General features: G+C 37.4%; 1 protein-coding gene across 2 annotated transcripts in view; it reads right to left on the reverse strand.

Annotated features, from left to right (window-relative positions):
- ipo11 (importin 11) overlaps window positions 1-24,112 on the reverse strand; it is a 325,228-nt gene that overhangs the window by 55,528 nt on the left and 245,588 nt on the right. For both annotated transcript variants that reach the window (XM_087263109.2, NM_001159661.1), the window contains 3 exon segments: window positions 15,597-15,692; window positions 15,390-15,503; window positions 13,412-13,533 (listed from right to left, as the gene is read on the reverse strand). In XM_087263109.2, coding sequence (XP_087119235.1) covers window positions 13,412-13,533; window positions 15,390-15,503; window positions 15,597-15,692 — 332 coding nt within the window.

Below are 24,112 nucleotides of genomic sequence, written 5' to 3' on the forward strand. Positions count from 1 at the left end.
CATCTGCTGGTCAAGTATTTCTTGTGTAAGACCATGTTGTGTTGTGCCGCGCAGTACTGCAGTAGCGTGTGAGAACACTTTAATTTGCTTGAGCGTTCTCAGTAGCCACATCTGTATTAAAGTTTTATATGACAGTCAATAATAAGTTGTTCTCGTCTATTAGGAAGTAACATAGCCTTACCCTGTTTTTGCCTCCAGTCTTTTTGAACTGCCTGCCTGCTTTCTCTTCCATCTCTTTTGCTCTTTTTGACCCCTAACATTACCTAATATACTGTAGATGTCGCATCAAAGATTCAAATGTCAGTTAAAGTTACCGCTCGGTAGTGTCACATGACTCGCATCACATTATTGTTGCTTTGAGGCGCTATGGGATTCAAATTACTGGTCAGTTATTTCAAAATAACATTTTATTACAAAATAATCACAAAAAGAAATTAAATTAATTAATGAAAAGGACAAATTCTACAGTATTTGGTCAGGGGTGGGGGTGGGGTGTCGTTTGAACCACCCGAACCCTCCCTGAATACAGGCATGCTTAAAGCCTAACTCGTCGTAAACACAAATAGAATTAAGATGTTGAGTATTTCTATTTTTGTCGCAATGCTGAAGTGCAGTACAGACATGTTACTCACTGAAGCTAAGCAGGGCTGAGCCTGGTCAGTACCTGGATGGGAGACCACTAGGGAACACTAGGTTGCTGTTGGAAGTGGTGTTAGTGAGGCCAGCAGGGGGCGCTCAACCTGTGGTCTGTGTGAGTCCTAATGCCCCAGTAAAAGTGAAGGGGACACTAAAACTGTCAGTGGGTGCCGTCTTTCGGATGAGACGTTAAACCGAGGTCCTGACTCTCTGTGGTCATTAAAAATCCCATGGCACTTCTCGTGAAAGAGCAGGGGTGTAACCCCGGTGTCCTGGCCAAAGTCCCTCTATGGGCCCCTACGATCATGGCCTCCCAATCATCCCCTCTCCACCAAATTGGCTCTATAACTGTCTCTCCACTCCACCAATAGCTGGTGTGTGGTGAGCGCACTGGCGCTGTTGTCCTGTGGCAGCCGTCGCATCATCCAAGTGGATGCTGCACACTGGTGGGGGTGGGAAGAGACCCCCCCTCATGATTGTGAAGCGCTTTGGGTGTATTGCCATACACAATAAATGCGCTATATAAATACACATTACATTACATTACATGTAACTGCCGTAATCAGGCTATTATCGTCGTGTAGGACTTTGTCACATTTTGCGACAGGATGAGCCATACACACACTTGACACTGTTCTCTGCACCTAACAAGTCAGTAAAGACATATTAATAATGCTCTTGACTTACTTGCATAAATGAAAGTATGAGAATTCTTATTAAACAGTACTGAATTGATGTCTTGATAAATAAATGAGTTAATATGTATGAAGTTTGTTTTATCTAATAAAGATAGAAAGTTGATTAATTTACGCATAATACAAGCAAGGTGTTGTATTGCTTTATGTTGGAAAAATGATAATCGCCCCTCCATTGGACTTTGGTTGAAAAACCTTTTAACATGTTTGGCTCTTGAAAAGCTCACATATATAATAAGAAAAAAATCCTCTGAATTATGTGATATCTGAGAGGTGTTTTTGAACTTTGTAAAACATGGAGACATTGAAGAAGCCTTGGAAGTCTGTAATTGTGGAATGTGAATTGGTGTTTGATTAGAATTCTTTTTTCTTTTTTAACTAATTAATTTATTTTAATATTATTTTATTTTTAATTATTTTTTTAATAAGGATTATTATTTAAAAAGAATTCCCTAAGCCCGTCTGGGGTATGTTTTGGGTATTGGGGTTTGAATTATTGTAAAATCTTGAAAAAACTCAATAAAGGCATGTTATACAAAAATACAAGTCATTCGCATTCATTGTTTTCATAATTAATTTGTTAATTAATATAAATTGTTATAAAAAAATAAAATAAACCCAAATATTTTTTTAAACAACTGTCGAGCTCTACCTTGAAAAATGAAACAGAGAAGTTTATTTCTGGCTTGGATTTGAGCAGAAGGCGAGCTGTAGCAATAATGGAGAAAACAACATTGCACTCATGCGCTTCAGAGACCGAGGCTCAGCGATATCGCTCATGTATCCGGGCTGTCTCTACAAGCGTGATAATGCATGACTATCCCGCCCCCCCCAGACTCGGTCTTAAGCCGCACGGGGAGCCTCTCCTGTATATCACAGCAAATCCCTGAAATCTGCAAAAGGAAAACAAGGCCATGATGGAGCTGTCATTGTTGCCAGTTAATCACTGCTTTGGGTGGGAGGGAGACTGACAAGGAAGGGCTCTGGTATTGATGCTATTATTGATCTCATAGAACAATGACCTGTAAGATCAATCTCAATGAAATAAGGTGACAACAGACCTGCTGCGGCACCGCAATCTATCACACAGTCCCTATTCCATGATGCGAGATTTCAAGACTGGCGCATACACAGATGCATACAAGCTTACAGAATACGAAAGATTGGATAATTCCAAAGTATGTGATCTTTCATGGACCACTGGATGCCCTTCAGGAAACGCAGAGCAAACATGAGCTTGCATGCAGAAACATGCTCAAGTGTTTTCCAGCAGGCAGATTGAATATTTATACTGTAATGAGAAATGTGAAGTAGCAGCATTCACAGGACTCATCATATTACTGAGAGTTTGCATGTGGTATAAAAACAATATGGTGTTTAAAGGAAGTAGCTCACTTCCGAAATGATTGGTCACCACCGACTTCCATAGTATTTTTCGCCTACTATGGAAGTATAAAGAAACAATTGATCAGATACAAACATTTCTCAAAATATATTTATTTTTAAATATCTCTTTGTGTTCAACAGAAGAAAAAACTGATGCAGGTTTGTAAAAAAGTGGATGATGAGTACATAATGACAGTATTTTTTATCTGAAAGTGAATTATTTTAAAATGTTTGTTGGTTAGTTTGTTTTAATTATTCGTTCTTGGATAATTCATTTGTTTGTTCCCTCATCAGTCACAATCTACACAACAAAACCGAAAAACTACCATTTTGTGTAAACGATTATTTAAAAAAAAATAGATAAAAGACTATTTAAAGGGATAGTTCACCAAAAAACCTATCATCATGTCATCCAAACCAGTTTAAGCATCTTTATTCTAATGAACACAAAGGGATATATTTTGAAGACAGCTAAAAACCTGTAACCATTGACTTCCATAGTATTATTTTTTCCAAGTATGGAAATTTCAAAATATATATTTTCAAAATATATTATTTTGTGTTCAATAGAAGAAAGAAACTCATAAAGCTTTAGAACCACTTAAAGATTAGTAAAGGTTCATTTTTGCAAGAACCATTCATTTAAGGATCAGACTGCAGCACCAATTACTGATTGATCGTTTCAAATCTTTCAAAGCGTCGACTTCTTAATCTGTTGGCTGATTAATTGGTCCATTTTTAAATAAACTGAAACAGGCTAATTTCAAGAGTCAAAGTGTCTATTGAAATATGTACAATAAGGAGCAGGTTCCCTATACAGTGAAATTCTTACAGCTGCCTAAACTAAATGACAATAAGTTTTAATATATATTAGAATGTATAAAATACTTATTCAACAAAATAGGTACGTGAAAATGTAAACATAATAAGGGTGTAACGATACACGTATTCGTGTTGAACCGTTCGGTACGAGACTTTCGGTTCGGTACGCATTACAAACCGAACAATTCGATTCTGACTAATATCTAAAAAGAAAAAAGAGATTAGGTACAAAATATAATGTTTTCAGTGCATTAACCCTCAACATGGCATCCTAAATGACGTGGCAAACAACATGCTGCCTTCCGCTGTCATGTTAAACGGTAGACGATCGCTTTTGAACTCAGAATATCACTTTATCACAGCATGCACTCATTAGCAATTATGCTGCCTTCTGTGTCTGTGAACGTCTGTAACGTAATGACTAGTTACGTTAATGTAATCCCAGACATCCCAAGTCTACCGGAAGTTTCGCAGGTCTCCCGCAAATGCATAGAGACACCGGGATGTGGGATATCGCGTGTCTCCCCCCCGGTCCTTACATACGTTGCACACCCCTCTTCACTGCATCTCTCCCAGCTCTTCATGTACACTTGGCACAACTCACCCCCGCCGCTCAGGTATATCGCACGCACACGCCTTCACCATCACTGCCACCAAAAGAGTGGTGGAAAAAAACAATGACATGTCCTTTGACAGCAAGCTATTTTAGCGGTAATATTAAGCATATTAACTCATTTACACTGGCATCACGGAATCAGTAACTGAAACAGCATTCAGAAAGGCAATTCCTACAGATTCAAACAGGGCAAAACAAATCATTGAGGCGATCGGCACATTTATAGCTGTGCATATGAGAGACCTTAATCAGTAGAGAAAATGTCGGGTTTTAAGGAAATGTTAAATGTAATAAAGCTCCGATACATTATTCCTTCATACGGCCATTTCAGTCAGATAATTCCTGCTTTCAGATTCACTAAAATGGCAGGTGACAGTTAAATCAAGCAGATCTGTGTTGTCTGAAGAAAAGGTAGACACTCATCTTTCTGAAAATAAAAAAAATACTTTAAAAATGATTGAAACTGAGTTCCATATAAAAACTAAATTGTTCTTTTCTTCTTATTTGCTTAACTACTACAATATTATATTTATTTTTTATAGGAAGCTTTTTCGTTTTGAGTATAAAGAAGGATTTGTCTTGTTTGCTTCTAAGCAGAAACCCCGGAAGTATAGCTCAATCACAATTTGAAGCAAATGAAAAACAAACAAACAAAAAAAAAAAAACATACTTTTATGATGTTAGGTTTAATACATAAAAAAATAAATCAGAGAAATCCTGGCTTCTTTCATTTTTTTGCTGTATCGAAAACATACTGAACCGTGACACCACTGTGTCATATCGAACCGAATCATGATTTTTGTGAACCGTTACACCCCTAAAACATAAGTATAAACAAATAATTATAATAGTAAAATAAAAGAAAGTTTCTAAAAATATATCCATTCTTGCTGCAAGTTAGATAAATTAGGCACAGGCACATTTGCGAGCATCTGCAGTAAATGTGCAATGTGAAGCTGTGCAGCTAGTAGGTTGCCACTCCACCAGAATACCACTGTAATGTCCTCTCACTGCCTGGCTATTATTTAAGAATATTGATTTCTTATCATTTCTTCTTAAGAGGTCATAAAACAGCCCTCTTTCAGTTCTAGTCTACCTCATTTTTTATTTATTTTTTAAATGCTACATGATGGGCGTGGAGCGCTGCCAGCAGAGGGAGGAGTGGGCGTGGCTAGCAAAGCAGGGGGAAAAGATGGGAGTAAACAATTGTCAGTTGGCTCACAAAATCAGAAACAAAACATGAGGAGACACATTTTATAGTTGACAAATTTTAAATGCAGTAAGTTATTTAATGCCCTGTTACATTCATGATAGACTGTTTGTATTTTCACATAATATATACGCATATTTGTACGCATTTATATAACCACAATTTGTTATATCATTATAAAGATAATAATTTTTAAATGAGGCGGACTTCTCTATTAAATCCCCGGGTCTGATTGTAGACACAGAATAGAAGTGCAGCAGGTCTTCCCATTTTAGCCATTAGCCCAGTAATCTGGAGATTTTAAACATAGGCGAACACGGCAGCACAGATATAGGCAATGTGTCTGAATGATAACAAACTCAACTAATAAAAGACAAAGTAAACCATTCTCCAATTCTCGTACAGCTCACTAAACAAAAGTGCTTGCTACTCACAAGAAGCTTTGCTGCATCGGCCCTGACAGTATCGCAATAAAAGCCATGCAATAAACCCCGTGGATCATGGAAACAAACACATACCACCTTTAAATACGGCTAAATACTGCGTAAATAAATGCTGTGCGCAGCCACAGTCTCACAGCTTGGCAGGTCTGTTATCTGAAACAAGTGCTGTCATGAATAATTAAGAAGCAGGGTCTTCTCATAGGATGAGAAAACTCAGCTATGAATAATAATGAGAAACCGACCATCGTCACTGGACAGGCAGATAGAGCTACATCACTGATTTTGATACCGCCCCAATAATGACTTTAAACCCAGAAGATGAAATTAGCTGACAAAAGCTCAAAATTATTCAGTTTTATCTACAATTTAAGCTAAATGTGCTAGCATTGTCCTAAATGATGTAAAACACACACAATGCTGCTAAAATAATAATAATAAAAAGTACTCCACGTGTCTTGCACCTTTAGTCTAGTCTTGTATATTTCATAGGCTACATATGATGCAGACTTTGACGTAATTATAAACATCTGTAGGGGGAGATTGTGAGTAACTTTTTGGAATTGAATTAGTCAGCCTTCAGTCAGCAATAGTTTAGGTTACAGGTAGTTATGTGTAAAATGGTAATAAATCCAGAAGTTAAATAATTATAGTAGCACTGTACAAATAAGCTGTGATGTTATCAGTTTCTGGACCAGAGAATCCCTCTTCCTCCAAGGCATGCAAGCCATTTTTCCATATTATGTCTAATTACTGGTAATTTTATTAGATGGAGCGAAAAAAAATGGCCAAAATAATCTCCATTATATATTAACCATCAGCTGCCCTGAATCCCTGAATCAGTTGACCTCTATTTATAAATAGAGTTTATTAAATTTATTTGTGACACTATTCTTAAAACCACTAGATTTTACCTGTTTGTTAGGAAGAAGCTTTCTTTCATTTAAAACATAACTATAGCATGATCACCTGTTATTTTATATACCGTAACTTATTAAGTACAGGTCAAAATAAGTATGTCTGTTTTTCCATAAATAATGCTGGACATTATTTCGCCCATATTCCTTAGTGGATGTATTTATGGTGTAACGAGAAATGTAAAGTAATGTCAATCATGATTTTATTACCTGAGTGTCTGCATGAGGTACAAAAACAATACACTGATCTGGTATTTAAAGTGGCCTGGGGTCAGCAACCTTCTTGACATGAATTTTAAACAGGTCTTATTAATCACTGAGCCACATCGCAAAAAAATAAATAAAATAAAATAAATGATGTGATGTCTGCAGTGCAGGACGCTTGAGATCTTTTTCTAGGAAAAATATCATGAAAATAACCTGCTTATTTTGCTCTGTTAATGCTGTTTACTGCATTATTTGTGCTGGTGTCTGAGTTTGTGTTGTGGAGGACAGAAATCACAAACGATGTATCCCTTTCATTAATGATGTGATTTGGAGCATCCTGGATCTTAAGAGACTCAAGCAAAATCAAATTAAACAGGTGTGACAATCCATTTGATACAATCCATTATATATTGTTAATAGTGTCATTTGCACAACAGGTTAATTTCTATTGACCAACACAGTGCAAAATATGTAAAGACAAATATTTTGCATCACCTGTCAACATTCAGTGAAGAATGATAATGTGGTACTAACAAAAAGGAGCTATTTGGAGAATAATTAGTGATTTTATTCAAACTTTCTACAGTAAACATGTAAAATGTAAAACTTCCATATGCAAAACATTAATGAATGGCTGGTTTTTTATATTAACAATCTGTAAGCAGCTTGTAACACAACTTTTAAAACTAGACCTTCCCGAACTTTCAAGGTTGTCTATGAAAGCCTGCAGGCTGATTATTTATTTGAAGGACTACAAGGGTTTCTAAATTCTACATACACTGTAGAGCACCCTTAGTACATAAATAGTTCAGTTATCGGAAAAACCACAACACAGATGGATTGATAGTGTTTTTCAAGCAAAAAAACAATCATTTGTTTTCTAAAAACAGAAACCTATTTCTTCCATTACACTATTTTTTTACCCTTTCAAAACAAACCTTCCATAAGCTCTAACAAATAAAATAAAAACAAATAAAAATACAAACAAAAAACAAATTAATAAATGTTCTCTTTAAATCCCTTGGGGAGGATCAACCCATGACAGTTTGTTTTATACATAATAGATAGATTTATTTTTTTAATTTCTTTCTGATTTTTATAAATACTTAAGGTTTTTATTTATGTTTTATTAAATCTTGGCTATGTTATAAGGAAATATTAGCAGTTTGCACATGCTTATAGTATAAGCAGGTTTGAACTTCCAGACCTGTTGCTATGACAACAACTCTCAATGAATTTTGAAAAACAATACTATCCTAAATCATGTCAAATAGTCAAAAACCAAATCTAGCTAAATGAGTAATCCATGTACGGAGAACAAACACCAGGCCAGTTTCATTAGTTTGCTTATTTTTAATGCTTTGGTTAAACTACTATTTAAACTACCACATTTGCATAAGTTGCAGACACTTTTCTCAAGTATCAAAATTTTGAGCAATTGAAAGATGCAACGGCAGCCACAGGACAACGGTGCCAGTGTGCTCACCACACACCAGCTATTACTGGAGTGGAGAGACAGTGACAGAGCCAATTCAATGGATGGGGATGATTGGGAGGCCATGATCTTAAGGGCCGATTAAGGGACTTTAGCCAGGACACCGGGGTTACACCCCTACTCTTTACGAGAAGTGCAATGGGATTTTTAATGACCACAGAGAGTCAGAACCTCAGTTTAATGTCTCATCTAAAAGACTGATTTGTAAACATGTTTAAAAAACAGATTAGCCAGATATCAGTTATCAAGATTAAAAGAAACAGGATCATAAAAATCATCTTATAATTAAGTAAGGTACAAAAAAACAGACCCTTGGACAAAATTGAAGGGTATATATCCACAGGGGTACTATAATTTTTTTTTCTTTTCACAAATAAATTTATATTTGATATGATTTCAAATCATAACTAAGCATTTAACAAAACATTTTGTAGGGCCTGAGTGATGCAGACACCAATAATCACAATCACTTTGATCAAGAACCACTTGAATCAAATAACCTACAATCAGAGTCAGCAGAGAGAAGTGCAATTCTATAAAATCCAGAGAAGGAAACAGATGTTCTGAGGATCTAAAAACTCTTACCAAACATTAAAATGCACTAGACCATCCCTAAAATGATGATAAAGGACTTTCAATCAAATGACATTACACTGCATAACCCTTGTACCATACCTAAAACTTACAGTATATAAGTTAAACAGTGCTATAACACAATCAATTATTTATAGGTTTGTCTCTAAAATAGATTCTTTTAAAATACAATTTAAGTTAATTTATAGTCCCTTTGAGCTGAAATAACTGCTGACCACCTACAAAAACCAAACTTACAGGTGCTTGACATGTATGCAAATAAACCAGAACTAATGTTAAAATCCTACAACTGCTGCTATTTCTGTAGATTAGCTTATGTGTTGTTGAATATTAATCACCTTTCCTGAATTGACTAAAATCAAATTGTGTCTGGTATTATACTGTACAATCACAAAATAGCTGCTGCTCGTGGTTTAGTCATGCCTGATATAATACTATCCATATTGTACACTAATTTGGGTTGAAATAGCTCCTTATTGAGAAAAAAAAGTGTTAGTTTGGTTAACAACAATGAACTATAAGGTGAAATGATTCATAATATCACTGGTAAAATGACTGACTCCCTGACAAGACAGCTGACATCTCAATGAGATGCAAATGGCACCTTGCAACATAACAGCTATAACTTACACGTTATCACACAATGTGACAAGTCGTGATAATGGACCATCGCTGACAACCGAGCTACTGACGTTGCTAATACCAACAAGCCATTTCTCCTGGCAAGTCACCATTATGAAGAGATTTTTCATTTGTGTGCTCTCTGAGGTGAATGTCAAATGATTTGTATAAATGTTATCACTCATACAGCCCGCTGACGGCATTGTCTATATATGCGCTTCAGACATTAGCATGTAAATGTGATGGGGTGATCCTGCAGTGTTTAGAAGATGACAAACCTGATGTCAGATGGTAGGAGAGACAGCATTTTAAGCTTGCCATTCTTATTATTTATATTCATGTGTTTTGTATCTAAAACAATGAATAAATGTAGAATGTACAAAAAATAATAACAATATTATCACGATTAATCGCATGCAAAATAAAAGTTTGTTTTGACATAATATACACTGCCCGACCACTTTATTAGGTACACCTTACTAGTACCAGGTTGGACCCCCTTTTGCTTTCGAAATGCCTTAATCCTTCGGAGCATAGATTTAACAAGGTACTGGAAATATTCCTCAGAGATTTTAGTCCATATTGACATGATAGCTTTACAGAGTTGCTGCAGATTTGTCCACTGCACATCCATGATGCGAATCTCTCATTCGACCACATCCCAAAGGTGCTCTATTGGATTGAGGATCTGGTGACTGTGGAGGCCGTCTCGTCCCTGTATGAACAGAGTAGGAGTCTGGTTCGCATTGCCGGCAATAAGTCAGATTTGTTTCCAGTGCATGTTGGACTCCGGCAGGGCTGCCCCTTGTCACCAATTCTATTCATAATTTTTAGGGACAGAATTACAAGATGCAGTCGGCACAATAGCCTAGCGGTCAGCTCGCAGACATATGGTGCAATAGCACATCAGGGCGTCGCGAGGTCGCTCTCTTCCACCTCGCTTCCTGTCTTAATACTGTCCTATCTAAAAATAAAGGCAAAAAGGCCAAAAATAAATCTTAAAAAAAAAAAAAAAGAATTACAAGATGCAGCCTTGGGCTGGAGGGGGTCTGGTTCGAAAACCACAGGATATCATCTGTTATTTGCAGATGATTTTGTTCTGTTGGCTACATCGAACATGGACCTTCAGCATGCACTGGGGCGGTTTGCTGTTGAATGTGATGCGGCTGGTATGAGAAGGAGCTCCACTGGAAAAACGTGGTTTGCCATTTTCAGGTTGGAGGAAAGTCCTTATTCCTTATCCCAGGTGGAGGAGTTTAAGTATCTCGGGGTTTTGTTTATGAGTGAGGGAAGGATGAAACGTGAGATTGACAGCCAGATTGGTGCAGCGGCAGCAGTAATGCGGTCGATGTACTGTTTGTGGTAAAGAAGAAGCTGAGACGAAAGGCAAAGCTCTCGATTTACTAGTCAATTCCTACTTTCACCTATGGTCATGAGCTTTGGGTCATGACCGAAAGGACAAGATCTCGTTGAAACAAGCGGCCGAAATGAGTTTTCTATGAAGGGTGGCTGGGCGCACTGTTAGGGATAGGGTGAGGAGCTCTGACACCCGGGAGGAGCTCGGAGTAGAGCCGCTGCTCTTCCACATCAAGAGAAGTCAGCTGAGGTGGCTCGGGCATCTGTTTCAGATGCCTCCTGGATGCCTACCTAAGGAGGTGTTCCAGGAATGTCCCACCAGGAGGAGGCTTGGGGAAGACCCAGGACACGCTGGAGGGACTAAGTATCTCGGCTGACCTGGGAACACCTTGGGATTCCCCCCGGAGGATCTGGAGGAAGTGTCTGGGGAGAGGGAAGTCTGGGGTTCTCTCCAAAGATTGCTGCCCCCGCGACCCGGCCCCGGAAAAGCGTCAGAAAAATGAATGAATGAATGAATGAATGACTGTAGAGGCCATTTGAGTACAGTGAACTAATTGTCATGTTCAAGTAACCAGTCTGAGATGATTCACACTTCATGACATGGTGCGTTATCCTCCTGGAAGAAGCCACCAGAAGATGGGTACATTGTGGTCATTAATGCATAGACCTGGTCAGCAACAACACTCATGTAGGCTGTGTCATAGAAACAAAGCTCAATTGGTACTTACTGTATGGGCCCAAAGTGTGCCAAGAATATGTACCCCACACCATTACATCGCCACCAACAGCCTGAACCATTGATACAAGGCAGGACGGATCCATGCTTTCCAAAACGTGACCCTACCTTCGGAATGTCGCAGCAGAAATTGAGACTCAGACCAGGTAAAGTTTTTCCAATCATCAATTGTCCAGTTTTGGTAAGCTTGAGGATATCATAGCCTTAGATTACTGTTCTTAGCTGACAGAAGTGGCACCTGGTGTGATCTTCTGCTGCTGTAGCCTATCTGCCTCAAGTTTGGATGTGTCGTGCATTCATAGATGCTCTTCTGCATACCTCAGTTGTAACAAGTGGTTATTAGAGTTACTGTTGCCTTTCTATCAGCTCAAACCAGTCTGGCGGTTCTCCTCTGACCTCTGGCATCAACAAGGCATTTGTGCCCAAAGAACTACTGCTCACTGGATATTTTCTCTTTTTTGGACTATATGTAAATGCTAAAGATGATTGTGCATGAAAATCCTAATAGATCAGCATTTTCTGAAATACTAAGACCAGGCCATCTGGGACCAACAACCATGCCACGTTCAAAGTCACTTAAATTACCTTTCTTCCCCATTCTGATGCTCGGTTTGAACTGAATGCATCGAGTTGCTAAATGCATTGAGTTGCTCCCATGTGATTGGCTGATTAGAAATTTGCGTTAACAAGCAAATTTTGGCTATTTTTTGGATGCAAAAAATTCTTGCCAAGCAGTACTAAACTCTTATTTTTTACCCGCTTGAATGAATGACTGAGTCGTTTTCTGCCAATGATTTATAAAAAAAAAAGCAAATTATAGAACACAGATGTAACATCTTATTTTACACTTAGACCAACACAATAAGCACAGCACAAATTAGCAAACTGACATATAAGCAATGTTCGGAAGATGTGTTCCTTTGGCATTTTAAACAAATATGTGTGAACAAAATCATTATATCAATTGCTTTCTATGATGTGCCTTTCGGTTGTAACAAAATTGCAGTTATTTCAAGCACATTATTCAATAAATGTTTTTTAGGCATGTCGCAAATACCCATAATTTGTGGAAGACAAACGTTAGCCAACCACGTTATCCAATGATTGGTTAGCCAACGATGATTTATTTAAATTATTCCCTCCCTTAAAAGAAGCATTTTCCTAAAAAACTCCTACAAATGCATATTCATTAAGGTCAGGCACAAAAAAAAAAACTTGTGCAAGCCTTTTCAGTGCTAATTTCCACTGTGCATGTTTAGTACAGGTATATACCAAAGGTACTGTTCTACTGCTAAAAGAGCTAGTAAATCTGACCGCAAAAGGTACAAAACATTCAAATAAAATTAGACAAAGAAATTCACAAAACTCACAAAATATTATCTACACAAATTAAAGATATTTGTGAATTTGTTTGTAATAAAAATATAATGTGGCGTCTTTATAATGGGACCATTATTGACATCCGTCGCTAATACCAACAAGCTGTTTCTCCAGGCGAGTCGCCATTATGAAGAGATCTTTTATTCATTTGCTCTCTGAGGCGAATGTCAATTGATTTGTATAAATGTTATCACTCGTACAGCATTGCTGAGGGCCTCGACTATACATGTATATAAACGCCTCCAACATTAGCATGCAAATGTGATAGGGTGATCCTGCAGTGTTTGGAAAATGACAAACCTGTTGTCAGACGGTAAAAGCGACAGCAGCGCCAAGGCGGAAAGTTTTCTCCTCTCAGGCTGGGTGATGTTGTCCATTCGATCCACCCACATCTCAATCATACTTCCCAAGAGCTGGTCCGCCTGAGAAAAGCAGAGATGGCCATGATAAACAATCCGGCTCACATAATTCTCATTTATAATTTAGCCGCGCACAGGTAAAGCGAGGCGCACTGGGAGCAAGATTAATACACCCTTCACGAGATAAGAGGAAAACATTAGGCTACGTCGAGCCGCCTGACAGCGAGAATATATAAAAACCTCCATCTTTTGAAGTTATTCGGCTGATACTGTAAATAATAAAAGCGTCTCTGGGGGAGAGATATTTCTGGGATTGAGGAAATTAAGGAGAGCGCTGATATATGCTGAGACTACAATAGTGCAAGTGAGTTCAATTCTTTGGTCCAGGGCTGAAAGGGAACGATTCTGTGTGGGAGGATCAGCAAAGCTTCAGGTCCACTGGGACCAAATTACACTGAGATCAGCTCCAACAAACCCGACTGAAGATGCAATGCCCAGCCAAAGGAAACTAGGACAAGCTTGAGGATTTTTCGGTTTGTTTGTTGCATAGCAATTTAATTTTATTTTTAAAATGTATTTTGCTTCATTATATTTGACCTTGATGTAAAGTTAGAAAAAGTGCATAGGAAGTGCAGGAAGCACTGAATCCTCTTTCTTTGATTTACAGGGTTTCTACAGTTTTCATCAAGTCAAATTTAAGACTTTTTAAGACCACTATGAACATAATTTCAGACATACACAAGGCTACATGCTAAGGATTTAAAAAAAATGTTATTGTAAGTAAGATAATTAAACCACATGTTTATAAATATTAATAAAGTAGTGAATAGAGTTAATAAATAAACTTTTGTCAAAACTTATATTGAGAAGTAGAGATAGGAGTTGGATGAGCGTTGGCCCGATTGGGTAGCATTACATGGACATAGGAAAACAAGGACCTGTTAAAAAATTATAAAAGGGCTGGTCCACTAAGATATCATATTTTAAACTTTAGCTGATGTGTAATGTAGCTGTGTGAACATAAATAACATCTCTGAATGTAAAATGCTCAAAGTTCAATGCAAAGGGAGACATTGGCTTTTACAGAGTTAGCTTAGCAAAGCTACAGTGAACGAAGTTTAGGGACTACAAAAAATACATTTGGGTTAGTGAGATCACAAATGCTTCAGGTTATGCACATTCACCATACGAACACAACCTGCGCAGTCAAGGGGCAAGGCCAGAGGTGCTGTATTGTTAAAACAGAGAAAGCTAAAATGGCGTCCAAATGCTGCTAGTTCCACAGAGCTTCTTCTGTTTCTGTAATTGGGATTTCAAAGGACACGACACAAAAAGAGAAGTGCCTACAGGTTCACTTTAATTGTGTTCGCTAAATATATATATATATTGATATATTACAGGTACAGTTTCTAGCTTTAACGGTATGTTGTAGCAAGAATGTAAACAAGGATATAAACAACGGGAAACACACACCTGCCCATGGAACAGCTTAGAAGCCAATTGTCCAGTTACTTTTGGACCCTTTACAAGTGAGAAGCACATACGCAAACTGTTGTAATTTCTACACCGTTCACCGGATTTGGATGTAAATAACCTCAAATTAAAGCTGACAGTCTGCAGTTAGTTGGTTAGTTCAATTTCAAATCCATTGTGTTGGTGTATAGAGCCAAAAATGTTAGAACTGTGTCGACGTCCCAATATTTATGGACATACCTGTATATGGACAGATTCTTGTTAATAAAATTTTTAATAAATTAAGCTAAACTTAATCAAAAATTTATTCTACATTTCATTAACTCTAACACCCTTAGGCGGGTATTTATCAATAAAGAAGTATATATGTGAACAGGTGAATTGGTATTAAAATTCTCTATTCTTTCAGTAGCTGCAGATGCTGGCGGTCTGACAGTCATTCTCACCTCCTGGTTGAACTCCACAGCCATTTGAGTGAGAAGTGATGTGAAAAAGCCTGAATTCTGCAGAAGAATACGTCCCGTCACCCCGAGGTATGTAGACATGACCACAGGATACCTCTGCACACAAAACACACAACAACAAACACGTTCAAATTGAAAACTGGGAATTGAAGATAGCTTGAAATCAGTTTACTACTGTAACAGACTCACTTCTCCTTCGACAATCCCCCGTATCACAGATGGCAGGAGAGGCTGAAACATATGGGAGCCCAGTATAGGGCTTACTTTTATGGCAATTTCAACAACCTGCAAGAGACAAAAGAAAAGAGATTGGATATATCGGTTTAGACAATAAACTGTAGTCCCAGTTGATCAAACAAAATTTAACAGGACTAAATAGCTGGTTTGGAAGAGATGATTTAAGCTGGTTGTAAGTAATTTAAATGAAGGGCTAGGCGATTAATCAAATTAATATTGCAAACGTGATTAATCATGTACATCTTATCAGGGGAACACGGCTCTGCGATCAGTTGTAAGTGTTCTCTGAAGGCTAGTATGGCTCTCGTATGGAAACTCCAAATATGCCATAAAAAAGTTACTGATGAAAAGCCCTTATACAACAGTTCTGTCTGTTTCTCGAATCTGATTGGTTTATAGCTGTGCAATATTCTGCAATATCATAACTCGTACAGCCTCCTCACTCTTCAGTATTACACCGCTCACATAGAGTGACAGCAGATCAACAAACTCACTAAAGTTTGACAAATATTGCAGCTGTTGGACAACATAATGTACATTTGAGGCTTTTTTTTAGGTGAGAATGTAGCTGTTTAAATTGCAACTTTGCAGTTTATTTATAAGGATAGTGTCTACTTTAAATATTTATAATTTCTGAGATACAGCGTCATCCACAAGATGGCAACATAGGCCGCATAATATGCCGTTAGAGGAGAAAAGATCTCTTTATTTTGAAACTACAGCTGATCAAATCATTAAAAAAAAAATTGGTAAGTGCCTTTCCAAGTTGATCTCACTCTTTTGGATGTTGTAGTGCTATATTTATACCAAAATAATTGTAGTGTGTTGAGTGTGAGATGGGACTTGCATATTAGGAATGTATGTATTTTGTGTTGGCCAGTCTTTGTATAACCCTGAGTTACTTTTTACCATCTGTTTGTTTCTAATTTGGTTGGCCATCTGTTTGTTTCTAATGAGTCTCCTGATTTTGTTACTGCAGACTAGTTCAGTAAAGAGAAAGAAAGATGAAATACCTGCATGTGTTTAGCGTTTTTCCTTATCGCAACAACAGTAACCTGGTAGTGTTTGCACTGCTTCAGCTTTTTCTGGGTTAATTATTGATCTTCCGATTGCAACAATCTGGGAGATATCTCTTTAGACTGATGGAATTTTGTGCGGTTCGGCATTATAATCTTAAAATGTGAGCAAAATCACCTGTTTTGTCATCACTCTAAACATTACGCTAGAGAATCATTTAAATACTACCTCTAAAATTATGTTGGTGAAGTAGCAACCGATTCTGCTGTTCTGACGTCAACTGCAGATGTGAAGGAATGGCGGAAGAAAGTAGTTCCTCATACAAAAGGGTTTTTAGACGTGTTTAATTTTAATTTTTATTTACACGATTATGCCGCCAAACTGTTGTATAAACGCAATGTCATTGCAGTGTAATGTGGCTGAATATCATCAGGGGCACTATAGGGTACTGAAGGGGCACTAAAGCCTCATTCACACTACGAGGGACTCACAGCGGCAAAACGACAAGCGACCGTTTATTTTTAATGGAGAGTGAGCGACTTCCAGCAACCTTTCTCTATGCAAGTGACAGCAGTCGTAGCGACCAGGTGGGTGTAAGGAGCGATGCGACAAAGTTGAGAATCATTTGTCCTTTGAGAAAACTTTTTGCAAATGAAGAGAGACTTTTATGAGTGACAGCCAATAGGAGCGCCATTAGAGATCAAGTGATCTTCTCTTGGCTCGCTCGGAGGGCGGTGGTTTTTCGTGCTGCAGACCTACACACCCCTGCATTTGCGGTAGGTCACAAGTCACAGGCAGCTACAAAGTCACTGAAAGTGTGAATGAGGCTTAAGGCAAAACACATGCCTCCCGCTAGTGCAGATATACAGCTGGGAAAGCCAAAATTCTATTGGGCAGGCTGTAAAATAAATTGCTAATAATAAATAAGTGAATATATATTTTAAAAAAGCAGGACCACGTCTTGTGAAGCCCTCCCCATGAGATTACAATGCCCCCCAGTTAAGCCATCTTGGACATCTTGTTTTTAGATACCACACTAGTGACAGCTTTTTGTATTTGTAAGAGTTCATGGAGGGCACTGTACATGCATAGCTCCACTGCACACTTCTGACCTTGAGAAAAACCGACAATTTTTCAATGATCTCCAAAAGCCAGGCTGCTCCGAAAGAGAGCAAGAGGAGCCTGTAGCAGTGTGAGTTCTGTTGTCAGAGTATGTACTGGCATGAGCAGGGATGTTGGCAGCCCAAGGCCATTACCCATGCTCCTCCGGCATCAGTCTGACAGGATTCAGGATGAAGCGCTCCCTCAAGGTGCACCATGCTTTTCATTTTTCTTCTTCAGGCCGCCGGCTGGCACACGGAGCAGAACTTTACTTAAGTGACTGCAGAGGGCAATCCAGAAACAACATGTTTAAACTAATGCGTCTGATGCGTCTGGATTGCAGCCATGATGGGGGAGAAAGCTGGAGCTGGCAGAGCCTCCACACACCGCTGAGGGAATTACACCACTACTTCATTCACAGCGGGAAGAGAGATTAGAAAACTAAATAAAATACTCAAGGAACACAATATTATTATTAATAAAAAAGTTTTATGATGAAGCTCTATTGGGTGTAGAGGCTGATAGGTCTCATCCAATCTGATTCCAACCACGTCATCAAACTACATGGTGCAGGTAATTGGTGGGTGTTGCATCTGCAGCCAATGAGCTTGCTCTTTCAACATTTATGGCCCTTTTTCACTGAGTGGTACAGTATGGGTCACATTTATCAGGCTGCCACTGCCAAAAGAGTACCTATGGTGGGCAATTTGACAGGTGTGGTGTAGGACAGACATTTCAGTCTATGGCATTCTCGCTTGAGTAAATGCCAAAGTAATGCTGTACAGATCGTTTACGTCATATGAGAAGGACTTCTTAGAAAACAGATGCTTTAAACACATTAATACTAAGGGTGTCACGATCCTCCAAATCCTCGATTCGATTACATTTTCGATTCTAAAGGCACGATTCGATTCTCGATTATGAATAATTAATTAATTAATTAATGACCAATTAATTATTTGTAGCCTACCGTTTAAACTACCTGACCTGCATGGTCTTTGTTTTAACCATAAACAAATCATACAGTAAATGAATAAAGGCAAGATACACACATAATTACCACCTGTCAATCACTTTTTCTGCGGGACTCGTGAATAGGCAGTGATCTGTGTCGTTATAATGGCGTCGGTAAAAAAAAAGGTGCACAACCAACAGGAACCAGCCAACAGTATCTGAGGTGTTTGCTAAAATGACCAAGTACAAGTGAGTGAAAGATTGAAGCAGTCTACTGATCCTCTGACTGCCTGAACCCGCTGTCTCGACCCCATGGCTGTGAGTGCGTCTGTGTCTGTGTGTGTCAGAGGTAGTGAGGAAGGAGGGCTGCTCAGAAATGCTACACGCCACTGTGGATGTCAAATCGTTGTCGTTCTAAAATGCCATTTAAAAACAAAGACAGTGTAAACAGGGCCTGAGTGTGTACTTTTCGCAAGCGGATTTGCAACGGGGGCGGGCGGAGGATCGCAATGCCGGTGTTGTCTATCGGACGAACCCTAATACGTACATAGCAGAACTTGCAAAACTGTTTTTTTTGTCGACAACACGAACGTTGTCAACATAACTTACTGGAAATCCAAAATGCTTACACACCGGCGACTTCATTGAAAGAGGAGAGGGTTTAAGCTTTGTCGACGGGTCTCCTGTATCTGCAGTTCAACAAGCACTTCAACAAGCCTGTTTTTTTCCTGCTTGGCAAGCCAAGCTGACGTGACATGGGGGCGTGGCAGCATCGACGATTCTATTTTTTTATTCGATAATCGAAATTTTGCACAAATTTCAATCGATTTCGATTAAAAATCGAAATCGTGACACCCCTAATTAATACTAGTGTAGAAATGATCATTACTTGCCTTTCTATGAACATGATTTGATTATAACTGCAGATTAATGATAGGGCGAAATAGCCTACTGTGTTATATAACAATTATATAACATAAATAAATAAATAAATGTAACATATATGAACACATAAAGCCCCTTATAGTCTCCAATATGTTAACAATTACAGAAAAACTACACACAGCATACATAAAGTCCTTATTTGGCTACAAAAACAACACGCAACGAATAGACCAGTCAGTGCAAACCTATGCATCTTTAATCTTCACCAGCACATGTAACCTCGTTAGAAAGTATTTCCGTCATTCTGAGTTTATAATAGTCCAAAAGGTGACGATAATAGGTAAACATGGCAGTCTGTTCATGATTTAGGTTGCTAAAAAAATCATTTGTTTCTTTGTTTTTCCTGGCTTCTCTTTTGTTTTTTTGGTGCTTCACTCTGGCGTTTGTCCACTTCTGAAAGGATTGGATGTCAGAAGCACTTCAATATTTACACACTGGTTATTATCATCAGTTAAAGAAGTTAGTTATTTCAAATATAGACATGCGGCGAGTGCAAACTAGAATGTAAAATCATTTGCACTTCAGACGACCTTGTAAACAATGTTGTGAAGGTTTCATATTACTTACACATACTTACTCCAATTATATGTAAAAAAGACAGTTGTCATATTCTATTTTAGAGAGCAAGCGTGAGGCTCAGCTGTGTCTTTTTCATTTTCTGTTTTTGATTAAGGCTCAAACTGATACGGCTAACAGCTACTTTGACTGACAGCATTTACACAGAAGAGGCAAAGCACGTGCTTGTAGGGGTGTGACGCTTTTTCTGGTGAAGTGGAATCGATCCGCAAATCACAGCACATTATTTTAGCTGACCAATCAGAACCTCTAAAGGGCAGGCCTTTTGGAGGATCTAGGAAACATGACTGTCATTTTCATGTTAGCAGAGTAGCAGTATATAATCAAAGTAAGATATATGAAAAAATAAACACATTTAAAAATGAAGCATGAGCACAACTTGCTTTGCATGTTATAAATATAACTAATTAAAAATATAATATATTTTTGAAAGAGAGGAGAGGTAGAGAGATGTGCAATAGGCCATTTGTCAAACACACTCTCCTGTGCAGAGCACATTCAGAATTGCACAATGTTTTCAAAAAGTATGAGGTACAGAAAAGAAGGTGTCTGGTACATATGGAGAGAAAAAGAATGCATCACCTACACGTGGTTTGTAAAGCCAAATCTGTGTGAAGCACAACAAGAATTGTGAGATGTTTTCCAGAAACATGGAGTGTTGATAGCAGCGATGCAAGGAAGATTGTGTCAACTTTACAACTTTCTCACAATGCTTTTATCTAGGCTTCTGTCTGCATCCCTGTAATAGTGTAGTATTTTGGTGTAATGTATATAATATTGTTTATAATTTTCATTATAAACAACATTACATGTATTATGAAAAAGTACTAGCGTAAACAATGCATTTAGCGACACCACAATATACATTAACGCATAATATAAAAAGAGATTTTTTTATTTTGTCTCTCCAATTTACATATCACCATATTGTACAGCCCTATCTGGAATCATCTCTTTTATATTGTGAAAATTTAAAACGCTTATCTGTATCCTTATCTGTTGTGCCGTTGAGAGCAAGAAAACACTTGAGGTTGTGGACTTGTGCCATTTCTGTGTTGTAGCAGCACTGCAGATAGCCGTGTGTTTCTGAAGTGAGGCAAGATTTATGGTCCATTTCACCCATCTCAGTTCCTTTGAACATGCTGAATGAGTCATTATGAACATTTAGGCTCTTCATCACGTTTATTTAGTTTCTCTCTCAGGCCTACTTACATGTCGATATTTCATTTGGAGACGCCATCAAGAGATCATGTTATAAGTATGGCAATGATATAATCAAAGTTTTATTTATACTTGCCCAGCTGGTTGCTGGATGTATGTTTTCTATCAGCCTAAAATGTGATCATTTGTAACGAGGACATACAGTGTGCGGCAGAGGTGGGAGCAAGTCACACAAGTGCAAGTCACAAGCAAGTCTCAAGTCATAACCTTCAAGTCTCAAGCAAGTCAAGTCAATTTTTGTCAGACTCAAGTCAAGTCAAGTCACTGCTTATTTCAAATCACATCAACTTTCTCTTACATATTCAGAAGCAACGTGCAGGCCAAATCTGAGTCTCTCTCTCTTTTTCAAGTTCAAAGCAAACTTTAATGCAAAAGCATTTTTGATATGTTTATAAAATAGCCTATGTATTAGCCTAATGACATTGTCAAATTAATAAAATATACAGCAAATGAGAAATAAATGACAAAGAAAGGAATAAAAACAGAATATCTCTAAAAATATTCATAAACAATCATATTTACAAGATTTAAACGTGTAGATTATTTAAAGAAGGCTAATGCTTTGATTAGTAATGGTGTAGGTATATTTTGCAGCCAGTTTAAACGAGTAAGGAGAGAGGATTTTCCACTACATCGATTGTGGATGTTTGGTTAAAATAGGCGGATACAAAACAGTGTAGAAGAATGATAATAACTGTACAAACGTGTCACTAAATATACTTAGACAGCCCGTTCAAGTGTGGCAAGCACTGAGTCAGACTAAATACAAGATCTTGTTTGTAATCTTTAAACCCGTAAAATAGGCTACTTTGGCGGAGCGCCTTCCATTCTTATCACCACATTCTGATGGCTGAATAGCAAATGAATCGTTCAAACGAATCATTTAAAGCAGTTCTTCTGAACCAAATGATCCATTCCAGATCCTGTTAATACTGCACATGCGTGACTTAAAACTTTCGGTTTTGTTTTGTTTTTAAATGCATAATATATAACAAACAGTTGTGTATTTAACAAAAACAAGTTTTTTTTCGAGTCATTTAACTCAAGTCCAAGTCAAGTCTTAAGTCATGACAGCCAAGTCCAAGTCAAGTCGAGTCTTTTTTGGATATTTGTCAAGTAAGTCTCAAGTCCTAAATTTTGTGGCTTAAGTCTTACTCGAGTCAAGTCGTGTGACACGAGTCCCATCTCTGGTGTGCGGTTTCACTACTAAGCCAATAGGCAAGGAAGTCCTGGCATACATTGTCTAGTTTATTAAAGTTAAGCTGGTCAAGGCACATATAGGTTTTACACTAGTGGTAACCCATTTGGTATAGCCCAGGCATATATATTGTTTTGTTAACAAGAGTTAAGCCAGTTGGCAAAGAAGCCAATACACATATGGTCTAATACACAAGTGTTTATGTATTCTGAAAAGTATACTTGGCAAACATAGTCTAGAACAGAAGGGTTTAGAAGGCCAGTAAGGTAGCCCAGGCTCACATAGACATAAAAACTTGTCTTGGCGATAGATCTGTTCTATTGGTGGTGTTAATTTAATTATTCCTGTCAAACTGTGCGGTTATATGCATATTAGCTAACACAACTATCTGTTTTTACACAGAATATATATATATATATATATATATATATATATATATATATATATATATATATATATATATATATATATATATATATATATGAACAGTTTCATACATTATTATATTTAAAACATATTATTTAAAACATCAACAGTCAAGTTCATTCACAATTTTTGTACATTAAACAATTACTTGAGCTCAGTGAAGGCCAGGGACATAATATTTTTCAAATCAAAGATATATATTTTTTAATTTTATGTCCATAAATAGTTCATAAATAAGTAAAAAAAAAAACATGCCAAAATGCAACATATTTATCTTAACATAGTCAAACATCTTAAATTGGTTGAAAAAAACTATACATCATAAATATACGTAATAATATATACAAAGATTTATTAATAATAATAAGATTCTGATTTAGATTTGGCCAGAATGTACACAACATAATATCCACCTTAGGCTATTTCTACTACAGTAATATCATTAAGAAAAGCTAGTGAATAAATGTTTTGTTTTATAAGTGAGATTAAGTTAGTTGGATAAACGACTTGTAGATTATTACAGAAAGAGTGGAGGGCTGCTCCTTCCACACCACTGCTGGAAACCAAACCTATATGATCAGAGCGGGCGGAGCCGTGGTGTCACTGAGTCCGCGACACAAGCTCACCTCGCCCTGTCATATTTAATGAATTATTTCAATGTAGTAATAATAATAATAATAATAAAAATAATAATAATAATAATAATAATAATAATAATAATAATAGCTTATTTATTGCTTGTTGTGAAAAATCAAAACCGTTACTTTTTCTCCATAACAACCTGTGTGTATGTATGTATATATGTTAACGGATTTATTGAATGCTAAAATAAGGTGAATTAAATAAAAAATAAGGAACATCCTGGATCTGTTTTATCTCTGCACTTTATTCTTTTTTTTTATTATAGAAGTATCGGATCGGGTTTCAAAATCAAAAGAGTTAGACTTAAGAGCAAAAAAACCTGATCGGGACATCCTTAATAAAAATGTTAAGTTCAGAGAACTTACAGTAAAATATTAATTAAAAGTTT

Source organism: Danio rerio, chromosome 8 (genome assembly GCF_052040795.2).
Source record: "Danio rerio strain M-AB ecotype USA chromosome 8, GRCz13ab, whole genome shotgun sequence".
Classification (NCBI taxonomy): Eukaryota; Metazoa; Chordata; class Actinopteri; order Cypriniformes; family Danionidae; genus Danio; species Danio rerio.